This window comes from Cavia porcellus, unplaced genomic scaffold (assembly GCF_034190915.1).
Source record: "Cavia porcellus strain 051 isolate PalLab524CR breed Dunkin Hartley unplaced genomic scaffold, mCavPor4.1 scaffold_7, whole genome shotgun sequence".
NCBI classification, from domain to species: Eukaryota; Metazoa; Chordata; class Mammalia; order Rodentia; family Caviidae; genus Cavia; species Cavia porcellus.
In genome coordinates this window covers 13,206,608-13,227,697 of record NW_026947490.1, presented here as the reverse complement: position 1 = coordinate 13,227,697, position 21,090 = coordinate 13,206,608, and the positions used below count along the sequence as shown (strand labels likewise).

The following is a 21,090-nucleotide window of genomic DNA, read 5'->3' as shown; positions in this document are numbered from 1 at the left end:
TTTACTACAGCACTTATCACAGGGCCTGTTTAGTCGGCTAGGGACATTCCTCTTCCTTCCTGTTCACACTTCCAGCTTTAGCCGTGTCTTCCAGTCTTTGTTAGACCCAAGCCCAGGAGTCTCAGCAGCCAAACAAGACCAGGAAATGGAAATAGTGGTTTTTGTTGTTTTCTGAGACAGGACCTCACCCTGGCCTCCAGCTCCTGGCGGTCCTCCTGCCTCAGCCGTAGTAGTGCTCTTTCCTTTCATTCCTGCCACACACTCGGCCTCACCCACAGGGGACCGTTCCCCTGGACATGTGATGTCCCTGCCGGGAAACCTCGCACGCCTCTATCATGTATTCATCCACACACAGACCTCTGTGTACACATTTGAGTTTTTATTCTTGCTCTGCTGCCAGGGCCAGTGCTGTCATCGGCCTGTGCATCTGGAATTCTGACAGCTCTGTGCAAGAAGGGAGTCAGTGCTGGTCCCTGCCCCTTCAGATGTCCTCTCGGCAGGCCAGGGGGTCAGAGCTTCCAGGTTCCCTCACATACAGCCTGATACGTGTCTGTTGTCAGGGGCTGGAAGGCCTGGGCCCGGCGGTCCAGTATGAACAGGGGGTCAGTGATGATCCCCACATCAAAGCCCTCTCGCACCAAGTGGGATTTGACCTGTTTGAATGTGCCTGTGATCTCCAGAGTGTCCTGCAGAGTGATGATCGTTAGCTTAGGTTTGATACCCCAGCCAGGAACCCCTACCCTGCTGCTCTCCCTGCCCAGGCTCACCTGAACACGGATGAAATGGGGGGCAGCATAAGTTGGGAGCCATTTGTGCACATGCTGGTACAGTTTCTGCCCATCAAAGGTCTGGCCAGGGGCCAGCCTCACAGCAGCCATGCCCACTTTGCCCTCGCAACCTGCGAAGCACACTGATCACTCAGCTGCCCCACCTGCCTGGCACTCCCCTGCTTACTGGTTGTGCAGCTAAGCAACCTCTAACCCTCTCTTGTTCCCTGGAAATTCCCCCATCTGTAAAATCAGAATAATTCCCCTGCATCCAAAGTTATGAGACTGGTTTGGTTTGGTTTGGTTTGGTTTTGTCAGTACTGGTGTTAAACCAGGACCTTCACACTTGGCTACATCCCCCACACTTGTATTCTGAGGCAGGGTCTCACTTAGTTGCAAAATTGCCCAAATTGGGCCAGAACCGGCAATTCTCCTGTCTCAACCTCCCAGTGGGGTTCCGGGCATGTGCCACCACATTCAACTCCATCCAAGATTTAAGGTCAAGTGGTCCCTTCATACCTGGAACTGACACACCGTAGACATTCACTTCCTGCAGGAAGTCCACCAGTGACAACACACCCTCCACCTCCCGTGTGGACACATTCTCACCTTTCCATCTGCAGGGTTTGAGAGAGGGTTTGAACTCCACCTCATACGAGGATCCAGGTGCCCGTTATCCACATCAGCCCAACATATCCCAAGGCCTATCCCCACCAGACCGGAAGGTGTCCCCAATGCGGTCATGGAAGTAGAAAAAGCCTTCACGGTCCACAGACAAGATATCCCCAGTGTTGTAGTAAATGTCGCCTGGATGTTGTACATCCCGCACCAGTTTTCGTTCAGACAGCTCTCGGGAACCATGGTAGCCAACGAAAGGGAGGTGGCTTAGTACCTTGGTCAACAGGAGCCCTGGTTTCCCTGGAGAAGGAGGAGAAGAGTATAATTCATGAACAGGAGCCCCAACAGCCTGCCGACCCCTGCTGGAAGTTTCCAAGAACTTTGCCAAGCTCCATGAAGACAGATTCTGAAACACCAGGACAGAGAGAGCCTGAGAGACAGCATAAGGGAGACACAGAAAATTGGGGACACAAAGAAGAAAGTGGCATTAGGTAGCCCATGAGAAACAGAAAATGGATACCAAGGAATGGACAAGGGATAGAGGACAAGGGGTAGAAAGAAACGGTGGTAGGAAGAAAGACATGACAGGAGAGAAGGGACCTAAGCCTAACAAGATGTGATCCCTGCACACAGAAAGCCAGGGACAACTGAGACGGACCCTGGAGACCTGAAGACCAAAGCAAGGGACTGTGGCAGAGAAGCTGGCAAGGCTAAAAAGCTAGGAAGTGAAGGCCTAGGAGGTGGCTGTCAGCCAGGCAGGGACTCAGAGTCCCAAGGAGAGCTGCAGACACCCTCGTGGGCTCTGGACTTCAGGATTTGAGCAGCTTGTTCCAGCCATGCAGAGGGCTGACCGTACTCACCCCTCCTCCACCCAAAGAAAGCTCCCTGGTCCCATACCAGGCTCCACCGGGATACACAAGCCCCGCTCGTCTCTCATGGGCTCTGCTGCCTCCATGTCAAACTGCACAATCTCAAAAGGGGCCAGCATCTGCAGGAGGGTGGGAGCACTGGCAGAGAACGTATAGGTACAGACACAGCCAAGGTCACTGTTGCTGGGCACCCCACCCACTCACCCGAAGAAAGCAGCTTGTCTTGCCCACGGCCCCACAGTGCCCTGGATAGTTGACGAAGCCTGTGTTGCCCTCTGTAGCACCATAGAATTCCCAGATCCGAATAGGACCAAAGCGCTTCTGGAAGGTTTCCCATACATCTTTTCGGAGTCCATTGCCCATTGCCAAGCGGACTTTGTGTGCTCGGTCTTCAGGTTGCTGCAAGAACATCCAAGAAGGAGAAGAGGAGGTGCCCTTGGGAATGCTGAGCCCCTCACCTGGGGGCTTTTTAGATCCTTGAGATTGACACATGGGGTGATGGGGGACCATACCTAGCAGATCTACCTGGGTTACTTAGATACAGTTGCTGAAGTCTTGACCTGGAGGGTTACTTCAGAGGTTGAGAAGTTTGCCTGGGGAAAATTATCTGGGGCTTTAACTGAAGGGTTGCCTAGGAGAGCTGATGCATCAGGGCTCTTACCTGGGAGAACTATGTGGGGCCCCACATTGGGGACTTACCTGGAAGCCTTGCCTAAAAGAGCAAATGAAGGCCTTTACCTGGAGGTCACAGGGAAGTAACTTGAAGCCTCAGCTTGAGGATTACCTCAGGGCCTTACTTAGGGCGAGTTCCATGGAGCCTTCTCCTTTGGGATTACCTTGAACCCTAATCTGGAGGGCTACTTGAGGATCTTATCCAGGGATCCTATATCATCGTTTTGTAAGGATCAGATGGCTCACTACCCTGAGCCACATCCCATTCTAATTTTCACAAAAAAGAGAGCCTTTTTTTGTACTGGGGATTAAACCAAGGGCTTTCACACTGAGCTATTCATTTCTATTTTGAGGCACAGTCTCACCAAGTTGCTAAATTGCCCAGGCTGGGCTCAAACTTGCAATCCTGCCTCAAAGTGCTGGGGTGACAGGTGTGCACTACCATGCCAGGCCAGGTAGGAGCTACCATTATCAAATGAGAATCCTGAGGCTAAGAAAGGTAAGATCACGTGCTGAGGGTAGCAAGTCTCCTTAAAAGCAGTCCTTTAGGAGAACTTGCCTGGAACTTATTATCTTGGGCTCTTGCTCAAGTCTCCCACAGGCTAAGTACTAATCATGCCCACACTAATCATGAACCACACCCCAGTAGTCCCCAAGGTGTTACTTGAACCTTTATATAAGAATTTGACATGGGGTTTCATCTGGGGTTCATACCTGTGGTGTTTACCATGAAGTCCTAATTTCAGAGCCTCACCTGGGGAGCATTGCACAAGTACCGCAGAACTTCGCCCACATACTGGATCACTGTCACACCGTGCTGCCGACAATCATCCCAGAAGCGTGAGGCAGAAAACTTGGGTGTCAGGACACAGGTGGCTCCTGGGAGGGAAAGGAGGAGTAGATCTCAAGCTATGCTTCCAAGTTGCTGTGAGAAGCTGCTGATTACAAAAAGACAAAAAAATAAAATAAAACATGAAAACAAAAACCCAAAAGCTGGGGGTTTTGCTCAGTGGTGTAAGTGCCTGCTTGGCAAACAGAAGGTCATGAGTTCAATCCCTGGCACAAAAAAAAAAAAAAAAAAAGGAATTCAGCTCAGTGGCACAAATGCCTGCCTGGTAAGTGTGAGATTGAGAGTTCCATCCCTGGCACAAAAAAAAAAAAAAAAACCCAAACCAACAAAAACTATTTCTAGAGGGTTTGAAAAGCCCAATTAGAAAAAAAAAAGGATGTGTTTTTAATTTGTTTTTCTTTTGTCTTTGAGACAGTGTCTTGCTATGCAGTTCAGGCTGGCCTTGAGCTCACAAGTCTGGTCTTGAACTTGCAGTGATTCTCCTGTCTCAGCCTCCCAAATGCAGAGATTATAGGTGTGTGCCACCAGGCCCAGCTCATGTTTGTTACTGCTGAATTTTCTGAGTGCCCTGGGAGGCAGACAAATGGAGAGGAGGGTGACTATTATGGGTGGGTGGAAAGGACAGTTAGTGGATGGAGAGTGGGCGCATAGGGGTATGGAGAAATGGCCAGTGATGAGGTCGACCGGAGATGCAGAGGAGGACTGTGGAAGGGTTAGGAAAATACGTACAGTGTTGACGAATGTACTCATAGGTGAACTGAGATCTTGGAGCCACTATCATATCATCACTCCTGAGAAGTGGTCCCACTCTCCCAACTCCTTCTCTGCATCGGGCTCATCATTCCTGCACCCAAACTACAACTGTTGACATGCTTTGTGAGGTGACAAGTGTTTGTTTTAAAATATTTCTGGCACCAAGGGTGATGATGCACACCTGTGATTCCAGCACTCTGGAGGCTGAGGCAAGATCATTATGAGTTCAAACCCACCTGGGCTACAAAGCGAGTTCAAGACCAACCTGAATTGCATAGTAAAACCCTGTCTCAAAAAGTTTTGTCATTTTTTTTTAATGGGTACTGGGGATTGAACTCATGACCACCTGCTTGCAAGGCAGGTGCTTATGCCATTGAGCTAAATCCTCAGCCCCTAAAAAGTTTTAAAAAATCATTTCAGACAAAGAGGTAGCATAATGCCTTCTATGAAATGAATCCTAAGTCCTTGAAATTGATGACTGTTTTCAAATTCTTAATGAAAGATCTACTTCGTGAAAGATCATCAACAACTATTAAAAGAAAGGACAGACTTGTTGGGGAGTTTTCCCAGTGCATCTCCACCTAAGGTTAAGATAACCAACACAAGCTGCCTCAGTGTGACAAATTAGGAAGCAGAAGCATCTCATCAAGATTCTTTTTTTTTTTTTTTTTTTTAAATTTTTTTTTGGTCTTTTTCGTTTTTATCGGTACCAGGGATCGAACTCACGACTACCTGCTTGCAAGGCAGGCGCTTATGCCGCTGAGCTAAATCCCCAGCCCCTCTCATCAAGATTCTTATAGAGAATAATAGAAACTAGGGTTGGAAGCATAGTTCACTGGGAGAGCATTTGCCTAGCATGAGCACGGACTTGCATTCAACCCCTACCACCAGGAAAAAGAAAAAAGAATGAAAAGAACTGAATATAAAAAAAAGCTTCTCGAAGGCATTTCAAATCTAACAGCAAATGTAGGAAAACAGAGGAGCAGAAATCTCACGAGTAAATAAAATGTGTGTATTGTTTCAAATATAAGAAGGTAAGGGGCTGGGGATTTAGCTCAGCAGCATAAGTGCCTCTTTTGCAAGCAAGTGGTCGTAAGTTCGATCTCTGGTACTGATTAAAAAAAAAAAGCAAAAACACCAAATATAAACAGGTAATCAGGATCAGGCACAGTGGAACACATCTGTAATTTTAACCCTGGGCTGAAGCAAAAGGATCAAATATTCAAGTCCCACATGGGCAATTTTGTGACTTAGCCAGACCTTGTCTCAAAATATAAAATTTAAAAAGAGCTGCAGATATAGGCCTTGGATTCAGTCCCTGGTAGTGAAAAAGAAAGGAAAGAAAGAAATAAGTCAGAGAAAGAAGGAAGGAAGGAACATAGAAAGACAGACAGACAGACAGATATGTCTTGCTATATTCTTCAGTCTGGTCCAAAACTGCCAGCTATCCAGGGTAGGAGCCACTGCAAGCCTGCACCACTAGGCCAGCTTTTCATGGAAAATTTCAAACAAAGTACTAGTTTACTGGTGTTTTGTGTACCTTTATGTAGCTTCAAAAATTGTTAATATCTTGCCAGTTTTATTTCATGTGTGCTCACTTTCTGGAATTTTTCTTTGAGACAGAGGGACAGGGTCCCACTATGTAGTATGTCAGGCTGGTCTTAAACTCACTATGCAGCCCAACTTGACTGTGAACTTGAAAAATCCTCCTGTCAAAGAAAAAAGACAACAAACAAACAAACAAACAAAAAAACCAAACTAGGGGCTAGAGATTTAGCTCAGCAGCATAAGTGCCTGCCCTACAAGGGCAGTCGTGAATTCAATCCCCGGTACCGATAAAAAGGAAAAAGACAAAAAAAAAAAAAAAAGGAAAGAAAGAAAGAAAGAAAGAAAAATCCTCCTGTTTCAGCTATCCAAGTGCTGGGATTACAGGTGTCCACCATCACATATATTTTTAATTTTTGAGACAGGGTCTCCCTAAATTGCTAAATTGCCCAGGTTGAGGTCAGACTTGTGATGGGGTTACAGGCATGCCCCAACATGCTCAGTGTACAATCTTAAAAACTAGTCACAGGTGATGATTATACCTAATAAAATTAATAGTAATATTTGAATATAGCAAGACACTGTACATTTCCACATTCATTTACATGACAAAACATATTTTACATATGACATATAAAATGGCAAGTGGGAGCTGAAGCAAAAGGATCAAATATTCAAGTCCCACCTGGGCAATTTTGTGACTTAGCCAGACCTTGTCTCAAAATATAAAATTTAAAAAGAGCTGTAGCAAGAGGACCACCTAGACAACTCTCCTTGAATAAAGACTAATTACTACTGCTTGGGCTAAACCTAGCCCTGTCTCCTGTACTGATATGTAGAGCTGGCTAAGCTATTTCCTTTCACCTTCAATTGTCTATAAGTGATGTAAATAGGGGTAGCTGGGGTGCTGATGCAGAATCTTATATCTATCTATCTATCTATCTATCTATCTATCTATCTATCTATCTATTGTTGTACTCGTGTTTCCCAGGCAGGAGCTGTGTTGCTGGGCTCTTGCTCTCTGCTATGAAATCTTTAAGCTTGGTGACAGACTGGGAATTTAGCTCAGTGGCGTAAGCGCTTGACTGGCAAGCACAAGGTCATGAATTCAATCCCCAGCACCAAAACAAAACAAAACAGCTAAGTGACAGTCTCTGTTTCCCCTCATCAGTATCTTCCTAAACATGACTGAGCTGGGTGGGATGGCAGAGCCACTACTCCAAGACTGTCACTGTAGGGATGTCAAACGAGCATGACCCTCGAAATAAGAAGCTATGACTTCCCAAGGCAGAAAAAGTTTACACACCAGAGCTGAGGCCCCTCTGCCTAAACATTAAATGCTACCACAATTGCATTATGCAGATTAGTCTTTCTGCATATCCTTCTCTCTGCATATTGCACAGATGCACTCAGGCCTCCTATGTAGCCCAGCTTACAGCACTCACGGATCCCCCACCATTCTCACAGTCACTCATCCTCAACCCACTCCCTTCTTCATGAATTAATGAAATCTGGTTCAGGCCCTGGGTCAAGGCCTTTGTTCCAATAAACCTTCATCCTGACTGAACTCAGGACCCCTTGACTCCCTCCATAGTTATAAATATGCCTTAGTGTGTTTATTCTCACTGTGGAAGTGGTAGATTGCACTGGAAATGGTAGATTAGAGTTAACTGGCTAGAATTCCAATAATTTTGCTATGGGATTACAAACATAAACTTCATGGACTCTGCTAAGGATGAGAAAGGGATCTCTATAGAAGCTGTGGTGGCTCACAGCTGTAATCCTAGCACTCAGGAGAGTGAAGCAGGAGGATCTCTGTGAATGTGAGGCCAGTCAAGACTATATAGTGAATTCAATAGCAGCCTGAACTACATAGTGAGAAAGAAAAGGAAGAGAGATTTAGCTCAGCGGGTCAAGCACTTGCCTGGTAAGTGCAATGTAATGAGTTTGATCCCCAGTACCAAAAAGAGGGGGTGAGTGGGTGATGGGGGGTGGGGTGGGTGGGTGATGGGATATAGCTCAGTGGCACAGCACCTGCCTAGCAAAACCGAGGTCATGAGTTTGATCCCTGGTGAAAAAAAAAATAAAAAGGCAAATGGGAATGGTAGAGGTAGAGTAATAAAGTAAATCCAGTACAATGCTAATGTTGGCTGAAGCTGGGTAGTAGATACATAAGGATTCATATAGAATTCTTTTTTCAGTATTAAGACTCGAACTCAGGGCTTTTACCCTGAGCTATATGTCCAGTCCTTTTTGTTTTTTATTTTGAGGGCCACAGCCATAGCTTAGTGGCATGGCCCCTGCCTGGTAAGCATGAGGTTTTGATTTTGATTCCTAGCACAAAAAGAACTTTAGTTTTTATTCTGAGACAGGGTCTCAATAAATTGCCAAATTGTTTGAGCTGGGTTCAAATTTGCAACATCCTGCCTCAGTCTCCCTGAATGCTGGGATTATAGGTATGTACCACCATGTCCAGCATCATGTACAATTTTTTTCTTCTTTTTCATTTTTGGAATTTTTGTTTTTGCTTTTTCACATAGAAAATTTAAAAATGTACATGTTTCAACTTTTCATGATGAAAATTTGAAAATAAACCAGGTGTGGTGGCACACATCTGTAATCCCAGAACTCAGGAGGCTGAGGTAGAAGGATCACCAGGAGTTCAAGGTCAGTTTGGGCTACAAGGCCAGCCAGAACCATATAGTGAAATCCCACCTTAGGAAAAAAGACAAGAGGCCGGGAATTTAGCTTAGTGGGGTAAGTGCCTGCCTAGCAAGCGCGAGGTCATGAGTTCGATCCCTGGTACCAAAAAAAAAAAAAAAAAAAAAGACAAGAAAAATATTGAAAATAAGACTAAATGAGCTAGTCATGGAACATAACTATAATCTCAGCACTCTGAGAGGCTGGGGTAAGAACATCATGAGTTCAAGACTAGCCTGAGCAACTCAGTGACTTAGAAGACCTGTCTCAAAACAAAACAAAAAAAAATTCAAAAGGGCTGGGGATGTGGCTCAGAGCAAAGGCCCTGGCTTCAGTGCTCAGTAAAACAGGGACAAAAGCCAACAAATGATCAGGTATGGCAGTACAAATGTGTAATCCTGGCAATGAAGGAGGCTGAAGCTTGAGAGTCACAAGTTTGAGTTCCACAGGGCAACTTAGAAGACACTATCTCCAAGTTAAAAATATGAAGGGCTGAGGACATGGTTGCATGGTAGTGAGTCCCTGAGTTCAAATCCTTCTATTGTACATACATACATATACAATCTTTTAAAAAGAGAGAAAAGAATAAAAACATGTAACAGTACAGCCCTTGTCTGAATTATCAGTTAGGTGTCCAAGAGGACAGCCCAGGGAGTACTTGGTGACTTTCCCCTCTCTAGCTTCTGGGCCTCGGTCACAGCCCTGGACCAGCATTCCCATCCCCTGAAGTGCACACTAGTATCCTGGTGCCCAGGCCAAGCTCTCACATTGGTTCTTATCATTACTTGACAAAAGCACAGCCATGAGTGGCTGTTTAGGAATTGAAGGCTTGGGCCAGGTGGGGATGTGTGTGTGACCCTTATCAAAGTGACACCACAGAAAGCTTGCCGACCTATGGGTCTTTTTTTTTGTTCTGGGAATTGAACTCAAACCTCACACTTGCCAGGCAGGTGCTGTGCCCCTGAGCCATATCGTTGGCTCATCTGTGGTGTCTTGTCACCTTAACTTCCCTCATGCCCTGCTCTGGGATCCTGTGGGCTAAAGGGATTTTCTGAAAAGGGCTTACCAAGCTCCAGGCAGCCGATGACCCCCAGGACCAGCCCCATGGTGTGGTAGAGAGGCAGGACATTGTAGACCACATCATCAGCTGTCACCCCACACATGAACAGCATCTTGCTCACCTGTAGCACTCTCTCCTGTGTAAGGATGGCTGGCTTTGGGAGCCCTGGAGGAAGCAGTGGGAAGGGGTGTCAAAGGGAAGCAGCCAGCCTCACCAGGCTTGGCTCTCAAACAGTGGGTTTCGAGGCCGGATTGCAAAAGGCAGTAAGGGATCAAGAGCAAAGGTTATCGAGATGTCAGTGCTGTTTACTAGACAGAAGCAGGATACCCTGAGTACCTGCATGAAACTAGGCTTTGAAGTCAAGGCCGAACATCGAGTGGGGAGGGCAGGGCTATGGTGGAGGGCAATAGAGGTGAGCTGGGGTGAGGGGATCCTCACCTGTGGTTCCTGAGGTGTAGATAAACAGTGCAGGACTTCGACTCGTGATCTTAGTACGTAGGTGAGCAGGCACTGGGTCAGAGGGTGCAGCATCCAGGGCAGCCCCCAATGACCCCACACCAGGTGTGGTGGAGGCATGACTGAGGTAGAAGCAGTAGATGTGTGCAGCCTGCAGCTTGGGAAGGACCTCCTCTAGGCTGTCCTTGAGGTCTAGAAGGTCAGGGGAGAGACTGAGGTAGAGCTCATTTGCGTGGTCAACAGGAAAAACCCAAGACCCAGAGACACAGGAAGAAATAGCAGTTTCATCATTCTTGAGTAAAGAATCCCATAATTAGTAAAGTTTTGTCAAGAAGAAATCAAATCATTATTTCTGGAAAAAATTAAAACCAGTGACTCCCTGAGTAACTTCTAGGTTGCACTGTTTTGATTGTAACTACCTGTAATATGGGCGGACAGCAGCAAAGGGATCACTTCTCAGCTCCACAGGCATTACCCCTGCCCCTCCCCTCTTCGTGTGGCCCTACAGTCCTTACCTGGGTCTACCACCAGCACCCGGGCCCCCGAGCTGAGCACAGAGTGTGCCAGGGGTGCCCCGCGGCTGTGCGGGTTGATCCAGGCCACCGGGCAGCCCAGCTTGGTCAGCCCCAGCCACAGACTCACAGCAGAAATGACCTTCCAGGCTCCTACCAGGAGAGCAACAGGTTCTCCTGCACGCAGGCCCTCCATGTTGCCCAGCTCAGCCTTCAGGGCCCATGCTGCCTGGCAGGCTCGGGCATCCAGCTCACCAGTGGTGACCTTACAGGCTCCAGGCCCAGTCCACACCAAGCATACCCGGCCAGGCTGCTCTCGTGCCCTCCGCTCAAAGGCATCCACAAAGGTGTCTAGAGGCTGTCTGCTCAGGCGTTTCCTGATGCTCAAGGCCAGATAAAAGGCCTTGGCTATGAAGACCACATCTGCAGGCAGCCAGCGCAGCCATGGGGGTAGCTGTGCGGGAAGCAGGGTCAGAGGAAGGACTGCAGCCACCAGGCCCGGCAAGTGAGGCTGCCAGGGGCTGATCCAGAGCCAGGCCAGTGTCACCAGGCCCAGTAGCAGGAAGCACAGGCGGTCTCCGAGGAACCAGCGCAGGACCACTGCCACAGCAGCCGGCCATACAGGGTACCCCAGGATTCCCACCAGGAGCACCAACAATAGGAGCATGGTCAGCCACTGCCAGACACCCATGGTACTGCCAATCTCGTCAGGCAAGAGTCAGTGGAATACACAGTCTTACTTCTGATGGCGAGCCCCCTAGCCCCAACTGCCTGCCCACAGAGCAGCTGATGGACTCTACCCACTGAAGGCCCTGGCACTGACATTAGTAGTTGCCCCGTGTCCCTGGACTATGCCCTCAGTCCTCTCTTCCTGTGCAGCTTCAGCTGCTATGCCCATTCACCAGCTCTGCCTCCCTCCTCTTTACTGACTTTGGGCTCCAGGTCAGCCATCTCCCAGCTTGAGTCATCACCAGCCTTGTTACCCTGCTTACCCAGGCCTCCTCCAAGGCTGGCACCTGCCTCCTTCCCATGACATCTCCGCATGAGAAACTCCTGCCCTAGGACATGTTATAGCAGCAATAGCCAGCACACATTCCAGCAACAGCAGCATGCTCTGTTACCTTGCTGGAAGACTGGTAGTGGCACCTCTGTTCTGGTGATGCTCTGGCCACAGCAACTATTCAGAGAATATGGGAGTACTCACACTTGAAGTCGTACCCAACTCTGCTCATGAGCTTTGTGGATACTCACTCACCTGGTGTTCACAAGGACTGAATTTTGGAGTGCAGAGGGCTGAAATCTGCCTGTGATATGCGTGGCGGGACAAGGAGCCCCAGCCCCTGGTCTCTCAGAAGTGTACAGAGCTGCTACAGGGCAGGAGCCCAGCAGGCAGGCTGGGTGTGGCCATATTGGGTGCAGCTCCACACTGGTCCCATTGCGCAGGGCTGGGGGAGTAGAGCACTGGGACACTGTGTGCCCAGGGTGCCCATAATGGCTGGACTCAGACTTTTGTCTAAGCCTTCCAATTGCTAGTGAGGCGGCATAAGTCATGTAGTCCACACATCTGCAGTGAATATGTAAACTATGTAGTCTGTGCTAACTTCTCCTTGCCAGCTTTGTCTGATACTGTATAGCAAAGGCATGTCAGACATTCTAGTGGTTACATATCTTTTCTTCCAGTTATTCAAATCTCAAGTGACCCTTATTGGTGGGAGAATAACTGGAGCGGTGCCAGCCAGGTATGGAACCTTCTGGTCTGCTGGGTGGGAGTGTGGAGTGGTGAGCCACAGAATGTGGTACTTGGTGATAGCCTCTTCTCAACATGGGCCTCTTCTCAGGCATGGACAGAGGCAAATGGAGCAACCATTTCAAAAGAGAAAGCCTGCGTGCCATGGGGGAGAAGAGTAACCATAGCACTTCTAGAGCAGCCTGTCTTTAAGGCTAAGTCAGAAGCTCATTCAGATGAGACCCTGCATCACTGAGTTACAAGATGAGCTAAGAGCTTACCATAAATGCTGTCTAGGAGTTCAGGCTGGTGACTTCACAGGCAGAAATAATTCAGCCACTAAAGATACCTACCCAGTTCCAGGCAGAAAGGCCCATCCAGTAGTGATGATGAAAATGCAGAAGCAGTTCATGCAATCAACAGGGGTTGGGTCCTGCCAAAAAGACTGGGTTCTCCATGTACGGCCCCTACTCACAGGGTGAATTGGTAGATTTGCAAAATAGATAATGTCAGAAGAATCTCTGGCTGCTTGGTTACTGAGACTGTGGGATTTGGGGGTGGATGGTATCATGTGTATTGGGCTAGACAGGAGACAGAGATGTTAGCCTTGATCATTAACCACCCTGCCCCTAGACAGCAGCTACAGAACAGCTGCTGGTATGGACAAGAGACTCACTCCATGGCTGATTGGCTTATGTGGGGGGACGTGTTCAAGATGCCAAGCAAAACTTAACCTTTTACAGATCTTGCAGGAGTTGGGTATGCACCAGGCAATGTTTAATCTTAACACCAAGGGCCTAATGATAAACAGTTCATCGCAGGCATGAGGCATGTGCTCGTCCAGAAAGGCCCTCTCCTTCCTTTGGGTCACTCATGACCAGCTTGGTACCACTATGAGACACTGGATTAAGAAGTGACCACAATGGTGGCCAGCGTAGGGGATGTGAAGACTAGGAGGCAGGGCCATAATGTCCTTACTACATCATGGACAGCCCCAGACAAAGTAGGGGAACAGGAGATCAAGAAAATGTATAAAGGTAACTCATTCTCAGGTGTGGGCAGACCTCTTGACAGCAGGAGATAGTCAGGCCAAGATTGACAAAAAACCTACCTGTTGGAGTTATAGGAGTCTTGAAGATTCACCCTGCAGCCACGGCTAGGACCATTAAATTGGAAGATCAGCTCATTTCTGGCTGTCTTGATGCTCTGCTCACCTTTGAATAAGGCCAAGGTCAAGGTGTTCACATGATGGGGACAAATGGGGATCAGAAGTCTTCCATGGAACTAGCAACTACCTGGTCACTGACCAATATCTAGTGGGTTCCAGCTCTATGAGACACTGGGGTTACAGGTATCCTATTGTTTGAGAATCTGTTGTTTGGGGCCCTGTGTTATTTACAGATGGCTATGGGCCTTTGTGCTTTTGTGGAGAGTGTACTTAGGATTCGATTTATGACCTCATGCTTACCAGGCAGGTGCTATGTCGCCAAGCTGTATCCCGGGCCCTCTTTGCACATTGGAAATAGGCTGCTTGGATCCCCCCAGTATTGGAATACATTTGGGAGTCCATATATTCTGTAAACTATAGCTCCAGCTACTGTGGAGGAACTGGGCTGCCTGTACCAGTGAAGGCAGTGGTAAAAGACCACTCAAAGCACTGCCAGTGCCTTGAAGGTGTCAGCTGTGGGGCTGACAGGCAGACATATCAGTGTGATAATCCAGGAACTGGAGAAGGTAGGAGTTCCTCAGTCAGTGCACAGTTCCTATAATTTGCCTTTGTAGCCAGTTAAAAAATCTGATGGCTCCTGAAGGATGACTACCAGGCGCTAAATCATTCCCTCACTGCATTCAGTTGTGCCCTCTGTGACAATCTGTCAGGTCTCAGTGAGGGGTTGGTACTTATTAGTTGTTGCAGATTTGGCTAATATTTGCTTTTCTGTTGACACAGCCTTGAGAGTTAGGAAGTTTACTTTTGTGTGGGGTGGCTACCAGTGGACTTTGCTGCCACTCCATTCTCCAACCAGCCCCTGCACATGTGATCAAGTTACAGCTCCAGCACTCCCTACACTTTTCCTGTGCTCCCACAGGGATATCTGCCCAGCCCCACCTTGTGTCACTGGATCTGGATCAGAGCCCAAAGCTACTGCCTGCAAATGTACTGTATATTGATGATATCCTGCTTACCTGTGACTCTATTACAGACCTGGAGGCAGCTGTAGCTGCGCTCCAAACAAGTCTCAAAATGTGTGGTTGGGTGGGTCAAAGGCAGGCTGCAAGGGCCTAGCTGTCAAGTTCTTGGGAGCTGTCTGGTCTAGTAAGACAAAGTTATCAAGGGTGTAGTCATAGGCAAGAGCCAGGTCTGCCGGGTACAGTGTCACACAGGTGTAATCATAGCACTTGGAAGGCTAAGGCATGAGAGTATCTTCAACTACCTAGTGAGACACTCTCAAGAAAAACAAAAAAGATCAACACCTATCCTGCCCCTACCACAGTAAAGCATTTAGACCTTAGGGCTGCTGGGCTATTGGACAGCTTTGGTCTCACAACTGCCCCAGATACTACATCTCCTATATGGGTGGGCTAACAAAAGAAGGCAACCCAGGACTAGTCCCAATGGGAGAAGCAGCCCTTATGATTGCAAAAAGGGCCATTAAAGATGGCTCCACGCTTGCACTTCTTTTGACACAGCCTGGACCATGTGAGCTGGATGTCCATGTGACCATGTAATTTTGGGTAGGTGCTACAGCAGAAACCAGAATGGCTGTGCCAACTGACAAGGTCAGGTTGCAACCACAGAAAAGGGCAAGAATGAGACAGAAACAACCAGCTTATGCTGCTGTGACAGCCATGGACAGCAGTACTAAGGCAGATCTTGTGGTCATTGAGACCTCCTATTCTGTAACAGGATGGGTCCAAGATTGGAATGCTAAGCCTCAGAACAGTGCTGCCCAGATTCCCACGTTGGTGAAGCTGGGATACTCATGTGACAGTGTAGCACTCTGCCTACCAGGTTCCTATGGGCAGAACTACAATAGGTCCAAGGGCCTATGTATGTTTCAGTTGATGCCAAAGATTTCTCACACTTGCTGGGGACATAGCTCAGCAGCACAAATGCCTGCCTGGAAAGTTTGAGTGTGATCCCTCCCAAAAAAGATTTCCCACATTTGGAGGGGATAGAGCCAAAGACAAACCCCCACAAGGCATAGGGACTGTTTATTAGTGGCTTGTTGCTGCAGCCTGAATTATTGTGGATTATGTAGCTGGACTCAGGCGTTTTGCTTAGGCCTTCTGACTGCTAGTGAGTCAGTTGGCACATTAGATAACCCATACACTTGCAGTTAATATGTGAACAAACAGTATGTGCTACATAACTTTTTGGGAACTTGGGGGTTTGTGTGATGCCACATTTGGAAGTCACATTTCTCAGTACTGCTCTCCATGCTGCTGAAGTAGTAAAGACAAGTCGGGACATCCCCACGGCTCTGCATCTTTCCTTTGGGTTGCATGATACCAAGTAAATCTTTTCAGCTTTAACTGGTGGCAGAACACATCTACCCCCACCCCAGGCTGTCAACTGGTCTGGTATATCCTGAGCCTTGAGGTCCTGATCTTCATTCTCCTGCTCTAGCTCCTAGCCATCGTTGCATCCCACACCCCACATAGCCACCTAACCCCTCTCACACTTATACTCAGAACCCAGCAGCCAGGGCAGGCGAGGCTAGGCTCATGACACTAGCAGCAGCAGCCTGACCCCAAAGACCTGCCTCTTCAGGTCCCTCCAAGATAAAATGCTCTACAACAGAAGCGGGTAGGAATGTGAAGCTGAAAAGGTTCAAGTCTGGATGCTAGCAGTGTGGGGTGTGAGCACTGTAGGGAGTCTAGGATTCCCTACCCCAAGACCAATAGCTTTAAGGGAGTTACTGTCAGTCACGGAAGCCCTAATGCCCCAGTCCAGTGAGTGCCAAAGGGGATACTGGCCACGGCAAGTCTGAGTCCACCAAAATCCATCTGTGACGTGTCCATCACAACATCTCAGGAGTTCAGTGAGGGCAAGAAGGTCCGGATGGAAGGCATAGGTCTCACTCTGTCCCATATCCCAGGGCCGCCTGGGAGGGGTCATGTATCCCAGGTTCTGTTACTCTGGTCCGAGAGTCCAGGTCAGTTTGGAACTGCGCAGTTCCCGGAGGGTACACAAGCACATAAAAAAGGGTCCAAGCTGCAGAAGGGGCGGAGCGCAGGAGCGGCCGTAGTCACAATCAGGACGCCGGATGTGTGGCTAGATGGCGCTCCAGCAGGGCGCGATGTGAAAAGACCTTGCCGCAGACGGGACAGGGTGCTCGCTCAGGCCGGTGTGTGCGCATGTGCACGTTAAGTGAGCTCTTCTGCGTGAAGCGCTTGGCGCAGACAGCACACTGGAAGGCACGCACGCCCGTGTGTGTGACCATGTGCTTGAGCAGGTAGTCACGCAACGAAAAGGATCGCCAGCACACGGCACACTGGTGCGGCTTCTCCCCTGAGGACAACAGGTAGTAGAGGTCAGACCAGCTGTCCCTGAGGCCTCTGAACCTCCCCAGACCTGGGAGGGCACCCCAGCCTTCAACAGGGACCCTCCCAGCTGAGAACCCTGTGTCTGGATCATCTGCTGCTCACCCATACCTAGCCTGGTCTGTGGGATACTAAGTTTCTGCCTTCGCCCCCGGCATCCACAGAGCCTTCAGGTCTGGTCTGCCAGTTATCATTTTGGGGGCTGTCCATAAGGTATAGCGCCACAAGGCATAACCCAGAGAAACCAGGGATACCTCTGAATCTTCCTACTAGAAGCCTCAGTTGCCCAGGATCCCTGTTTATGGCTACTGTCATGTCTCCAGGGTGAAAGCACTGGCTGCCCACCTTGCTGGGACTGGAAAAGAGGCAGGATGTTTCTGTCTGCCTCTAGAGCAATGACGTGAACCTTTTAGAGCTTTCCACAGCCAGCTGTGTGTGACAAGCCCAGTTACCAAGTGCTAACAAAAAACCTATCAGGGATGGGTCTACAGGGTAGGAATTGCTAGGTACTGGCTCTGGCTGGCAAAACTGGTGCATCATAGGGTCCTAAGCAGCCTTCTGTAGGCCAGTTATTGAGCTCCCATCTTCCCTGGCCCAGACCTCAATCACCAAGCACCGGCCAGCTTCCGGAGCACTCCCTCCTGCCCCCGAAGAGCACCTCCTGTACTCCCACTGGGCCTTTCCAGCTGAGTTGCTTTACAGGCTTTAAGAGCTGCCAGCCACCACCTGCAATCACATCTTCCAGCACCATCCTTTCTGCCTTTCTCCAGTCTTGTGGAAGTACCTCCCTGGTCCTGCCAAAGTCAGAGGGGAGCTTCCAGTAACCTCCGTCTTAGGCTCCCCATGCCACAGAATGCACCCCCTCACCTCCAACCTATCTGTCCTGAAATGGTCCTCAGGTCTGGTCTCTACCTCCCCTGGGCAGACTTCTCCCCACTCTCCTCCCACAACACCTGCTATTCCATATGGTTCATTCAGGGTGCTGACCACACCGGTACCTACTCCCTGGGCCTTGGATTTCCAAAACTAGGAACTGTCCCTTCCAGGGCTGCTCACCCGAGTGAATGAACATATGCTTGGTGTAGTTCTTCCGTGAGCTGAAGGTCTTGCTGCAATGACTGCATTCGTAGGCAGGTGGCACAGGGGTGGCTGGGGCTACAGAGGCTGGTGGGGCTGGTGCCTCCCCTAGCTGAGTGCTGGGGGCATCAGGCTGCAGTGAGGGGTAGAAGGCAGGCCCCTGTTGTGCAGGTGGGCCAGGGGCTCCCAGATGGAAAGGGAAGAGTGGTGCTAGTGGCCCTGGGGTCTTAGCAGCAGGTGGTGGCGGGCGAGGCCCAGCTAAGGCACAGTCAGGCGGTGCAGGGGGTTCAATAGGGCCACCCTCTGTAGTGGAGCTGTCCTCCTCTCGCCAGGCAGACACGAAGCCTTCCACAAACACGTCCTCTGGTGCTGCAGCCCCCCGCAAGAAGTCCCTGCCAGCACCACCATGGTCTGAGAGGCCAGGAGGCCTAAGGGGCTCCTCTTGTGCAGTATCCGCTGAGGCTGGGAGAAAACCAGCGCAGTCAGGGAAAGCAGGGGGCGCAGAGGCTTCACCATCCTCACCATCAGTGTCTTCCTCAGTGTCCTCCTCCTCATCAGCCCTGTCATTGGGCATGGCAGATAGAGTCGGGCTGGCTGTGGGCCCCTCATCATGGGTGGGTGCGGGTGGAGCAGGCAGCTGTAGGCGCGCGGGCTGGCGCTGCTTACGGCTGTGCACAGCACCTAGGGGGCCCAGAGGGCGTGCGGCCAGCAGGTGACGCAGGCGGTGTCGCAGCTGTGCTGGGGCCAGCGGTGGGGGCACAGGCAAGGGTGCAGGGGCGCTGGGGGCCCGTGCACGAGCAATGATCTGGGTGCACTCATCAATAACTGTCTGGATACGCAGCACCGATGCAGCAGTGAGCACCTGCAGCGCCTCACCCTGTGCCACCACAAGCGATCCACTATAGAGGAATTCAACGAGTTGGCGCACCGTCTGTGCAGGCACCACTGGTGGCACGCGGATCTCTGAGTGGCCGAGCAACAGCTTGTCCTGGAAGAAGGGTGAGCCAGCGGCCAGCACACAGCGGTGTGCGCGTAGCGAAGCCTCGCGAATACGCACGGTCACGTCGCAGAAGTGCCCGCCCAGCCGCTGCCCGTTGAGGGTCTCCAGCAACGAGCGGGAGAAGTTCTGCAGGTGGATGTGGTGCACCGCCTCGGCTGCCGCCATCTACAAGGGTGGGGGTAGGTCAGCCACTTGATCTCCCCACCCTGTCCCTCATCACACAATAGCCTCTCAGGTGCACGGCATCCCAGGCCATATCAACAGCACCCTTCGCTAGCTGCCCCACATTTGATCGCCAATACACAGGACACCTGAGTTCCCCACAGCTCTACACCAGGTCCACTGTCCCCTTATCGCACTCCTTGCCACACCACCCCTCACCTCCCATAACCTTATGCTGCCAGGTACTTCCTTCCCCAGGGGAGGATCATGTGGGGAAGAGGCTGGGGACCCTCGTGCACAACCTGTCTCTCTCACTCAGAGCAGACCTCCGGGCTTTTTAGTTCCCCTCCTCACACTTGTCAACCTCAGTGCAGAGCTAACTCTCCTGCAAGACCCAGGGCTATTGCCTCAGAATCCAAATACACTAACTAGAACACATACTAAGGTCTTCACAAGGGGTGTGCAAGGCAGGGGGGAACCTCTCTTTGGGCATAGTGATCTGGAGTGTGCCTGGGCACAGAGAGCTGAGGGTGGATGACTGGGGAGTGAGGTGGCTGCTGCTTCAAAGAGGCAGGTATTGGCCCAAGGAGAGACCCAGCACGGTCCGGCTTTTCCTGGCATCTCTGTGGGGCCTGGAAAGGGGGCATTGTGGGACTCGGTGCAGGGGTGAGGGAGAAGCAGTAGCAAGTTGCAACGCAGGCATGGCTGAGTATTTTATTTCCCATAATTTCTCTGGCACCTGGACAGGGAGTGTAAGCCCAGGGGCGTCGGGGAATCAGAGAGGTTCGGTACACTTAGCTAGTCCCGTGGCATACACGGCCCATCTAAGGGAAAGACTGACACAGGTTGCACTCCAGATCTATCTAGGCTACCCACCTATTCCTCACAGCCACAGACCCAGCATAGAGTCCCACTTACTCCTGCCCCATTCCATTAGGGTCCACCGGAGTCTGTGCCTTCGCTGCACCCCAGGAAGACCCTTTTTTCGCGTGACCCCCACTTGGCCCCCAGACCTGGTCTGGCGTGGGTTGGGCTGGTGCACTAACTACCTGCAGGACCCTCCACATTTGCCGCCTGTCGCCCCACGACGCCGGCCACAGGCCCTCCTGTTTCAGAGCTCTGAGGTCTCTGCTGGGGAGTGAACTCTGGCAGCCGCCACAGGGCCCGGCCCTTGCTTCCCGACCCTCCTTGGCGCCGTCGCCACAAAGATCCCCGCGCGCTTCCCGCCGCGCCTCCGCCCACGATTGCACTCTTGTCCAGAACTCCGCGTCCTCCTCACCAGAGCGAGCCGCCTGGCCAGTCCCGGAGCCGCCGCGACCCCCAGGATCTAGTCCGCGCCCACCTAGGTTTCCCGCCTCCGCGCCCCGATTGCGCAGCGCCCTCTCGCGTCCGCAGCTGCGCTGAAGCCCAGCGCGAGCGCTCCTACCCTGGCACGCCTCGGCCTAGTGGCGGCCCTGCAACAATAAACTACCCATCGGACCCCACCTCCTTCTCCTCCTGAGCCAGCAGGCCGTGCAGTGGCAGCCTTCTCAACGCGAGAGCCACGCTTCCGGGCCGCGACTCACACGGAACCCAAAGCCACTGCCGCCCGGAAGAGGACGGAGTGCTGCTCGGTGGCACATTTCCGGGATTTCCCTGGCGTTTTGGCACTGCTGCCAGGCCGCACTTCCGGCTCTCATTAATCTCGGAACCAAAGTTGTAGAATCTAGAGCGGCTGCGAAGCAGGTAGTCTCTGGGTGGGCTAGAGACTGCTCACAGTGGGTTAGTGGCAGGGCCTC

The 21,090-nt window shown here is 50.6% G+C and overlaps 3 protein-coding genes across 5 annotated transcripts in view; 1 reads left to right on the top strand and 2 right to left on the bottom strand.

Annotated features, from left to right (window-relative positions):
- LOC100716153 (insulin-induced gene 2 protein-like) overlaps window positions 1-21,090 on the top strand; it is a 182,273-nt gene that overhangs the window by 23,374 nt on the left and 137,809 nt on the right. The window lies entirely within an intron of this gene.
- Slc27a5 (solute carrier family 27 member 5) lies at window positions 365-11,621 on the bottom strand. The gene is made up of 10 exons (XM_003467192.4): window positions 10,806-11,621; window positions 10,273-10,482; window positions 9,841-9,999; window positions 3,681-3,805; window positions 2,459-2,653; window positions 2,283-2,373; window positions 1,487-1,685; window positions 1,287-1,384; window positions 768-898; window positions 365-686 (listed from the first exon to the last, which is right to left on the bottom strand). Exons 1-10 carry the CDS (start codon window positions 11,491-11,493, stop codon window positions 510-512), a joined length of 2,073 nt encoding a protein of 690 aa, XP_003467240.2. The 5' UTR covers window positions 11,494-11,621; the 3' UTR covers window positions 365-509.
- On the bottom strand, window positions 15,725-20,917 carry Zbtb45 (zinc finger and BTB domain containing 45). 3 transcript variants are annotated; one of them, XM_003467300.4, is made up of 3 exons: window positions 20,798-20,917; window positions 18,130-19,315; window positions 15,725-17,041 (listed from the first exon to the last, which is right to left on the bottom strand). In XM_003467300.4, exons 2-3 carry the CDS (start codon window positions 19,313-19,315, stop codon window positions 16,785-16,787), a joined length of 1,443 nt encoding a protein of 480 aa, XP_003467348.1. In that variant the 5' UTR covers window positions 20,798-20,917; the 3' UTR covers window positions 15,725-16,784. The 3 variants fall into 3 exon arrangements, with proteins under 3 accessions (XP_003467348.1, XP_005002559.1, XP_063108628.1); XM_005002502.3 differs by lacking the exon at window positions 20,798-20,917 and adding an exon at window positions 20,592-20,791; XM_063252558.1 differs by lacking the exon at window positions 20,798-20,917 and adding an exon at window positions 20,362-20,578.

Coding starts and splice junctions, on each gene's coding strand:
- Slc27a5 (XM_003467192.4), bottom strand. CDS start 11,493: ATGGGTGTCTGGCAGTGGCTGACCATGCTCCTATTGTTGGTGCTCCTG. Junction 2,374..2,458: donor AGACAAGCTGCTTTCTTCGG/GTGAGTGGGTGG, acceptor ACCCTCCTGCAG/ATGCTGGCCCCTTTTGAGAT. Junction 1,686..2,282: donor GTGTATCCCGGTGGAGCCTG/GTATGGGACCAG, acceptor CTCCTTCTCCAG/GGAAACCAGGGCTCCTGTTG.
- Zbtb45 (XM_063252558.1), bottom strand. Junction 17,042..18,129: donor GCATATGTTCATTCACTCGG/GTGAGCAGCCCT, acceptor TGTTGTCCTCAG/GGGAGAAGCCGCACCAGTGT.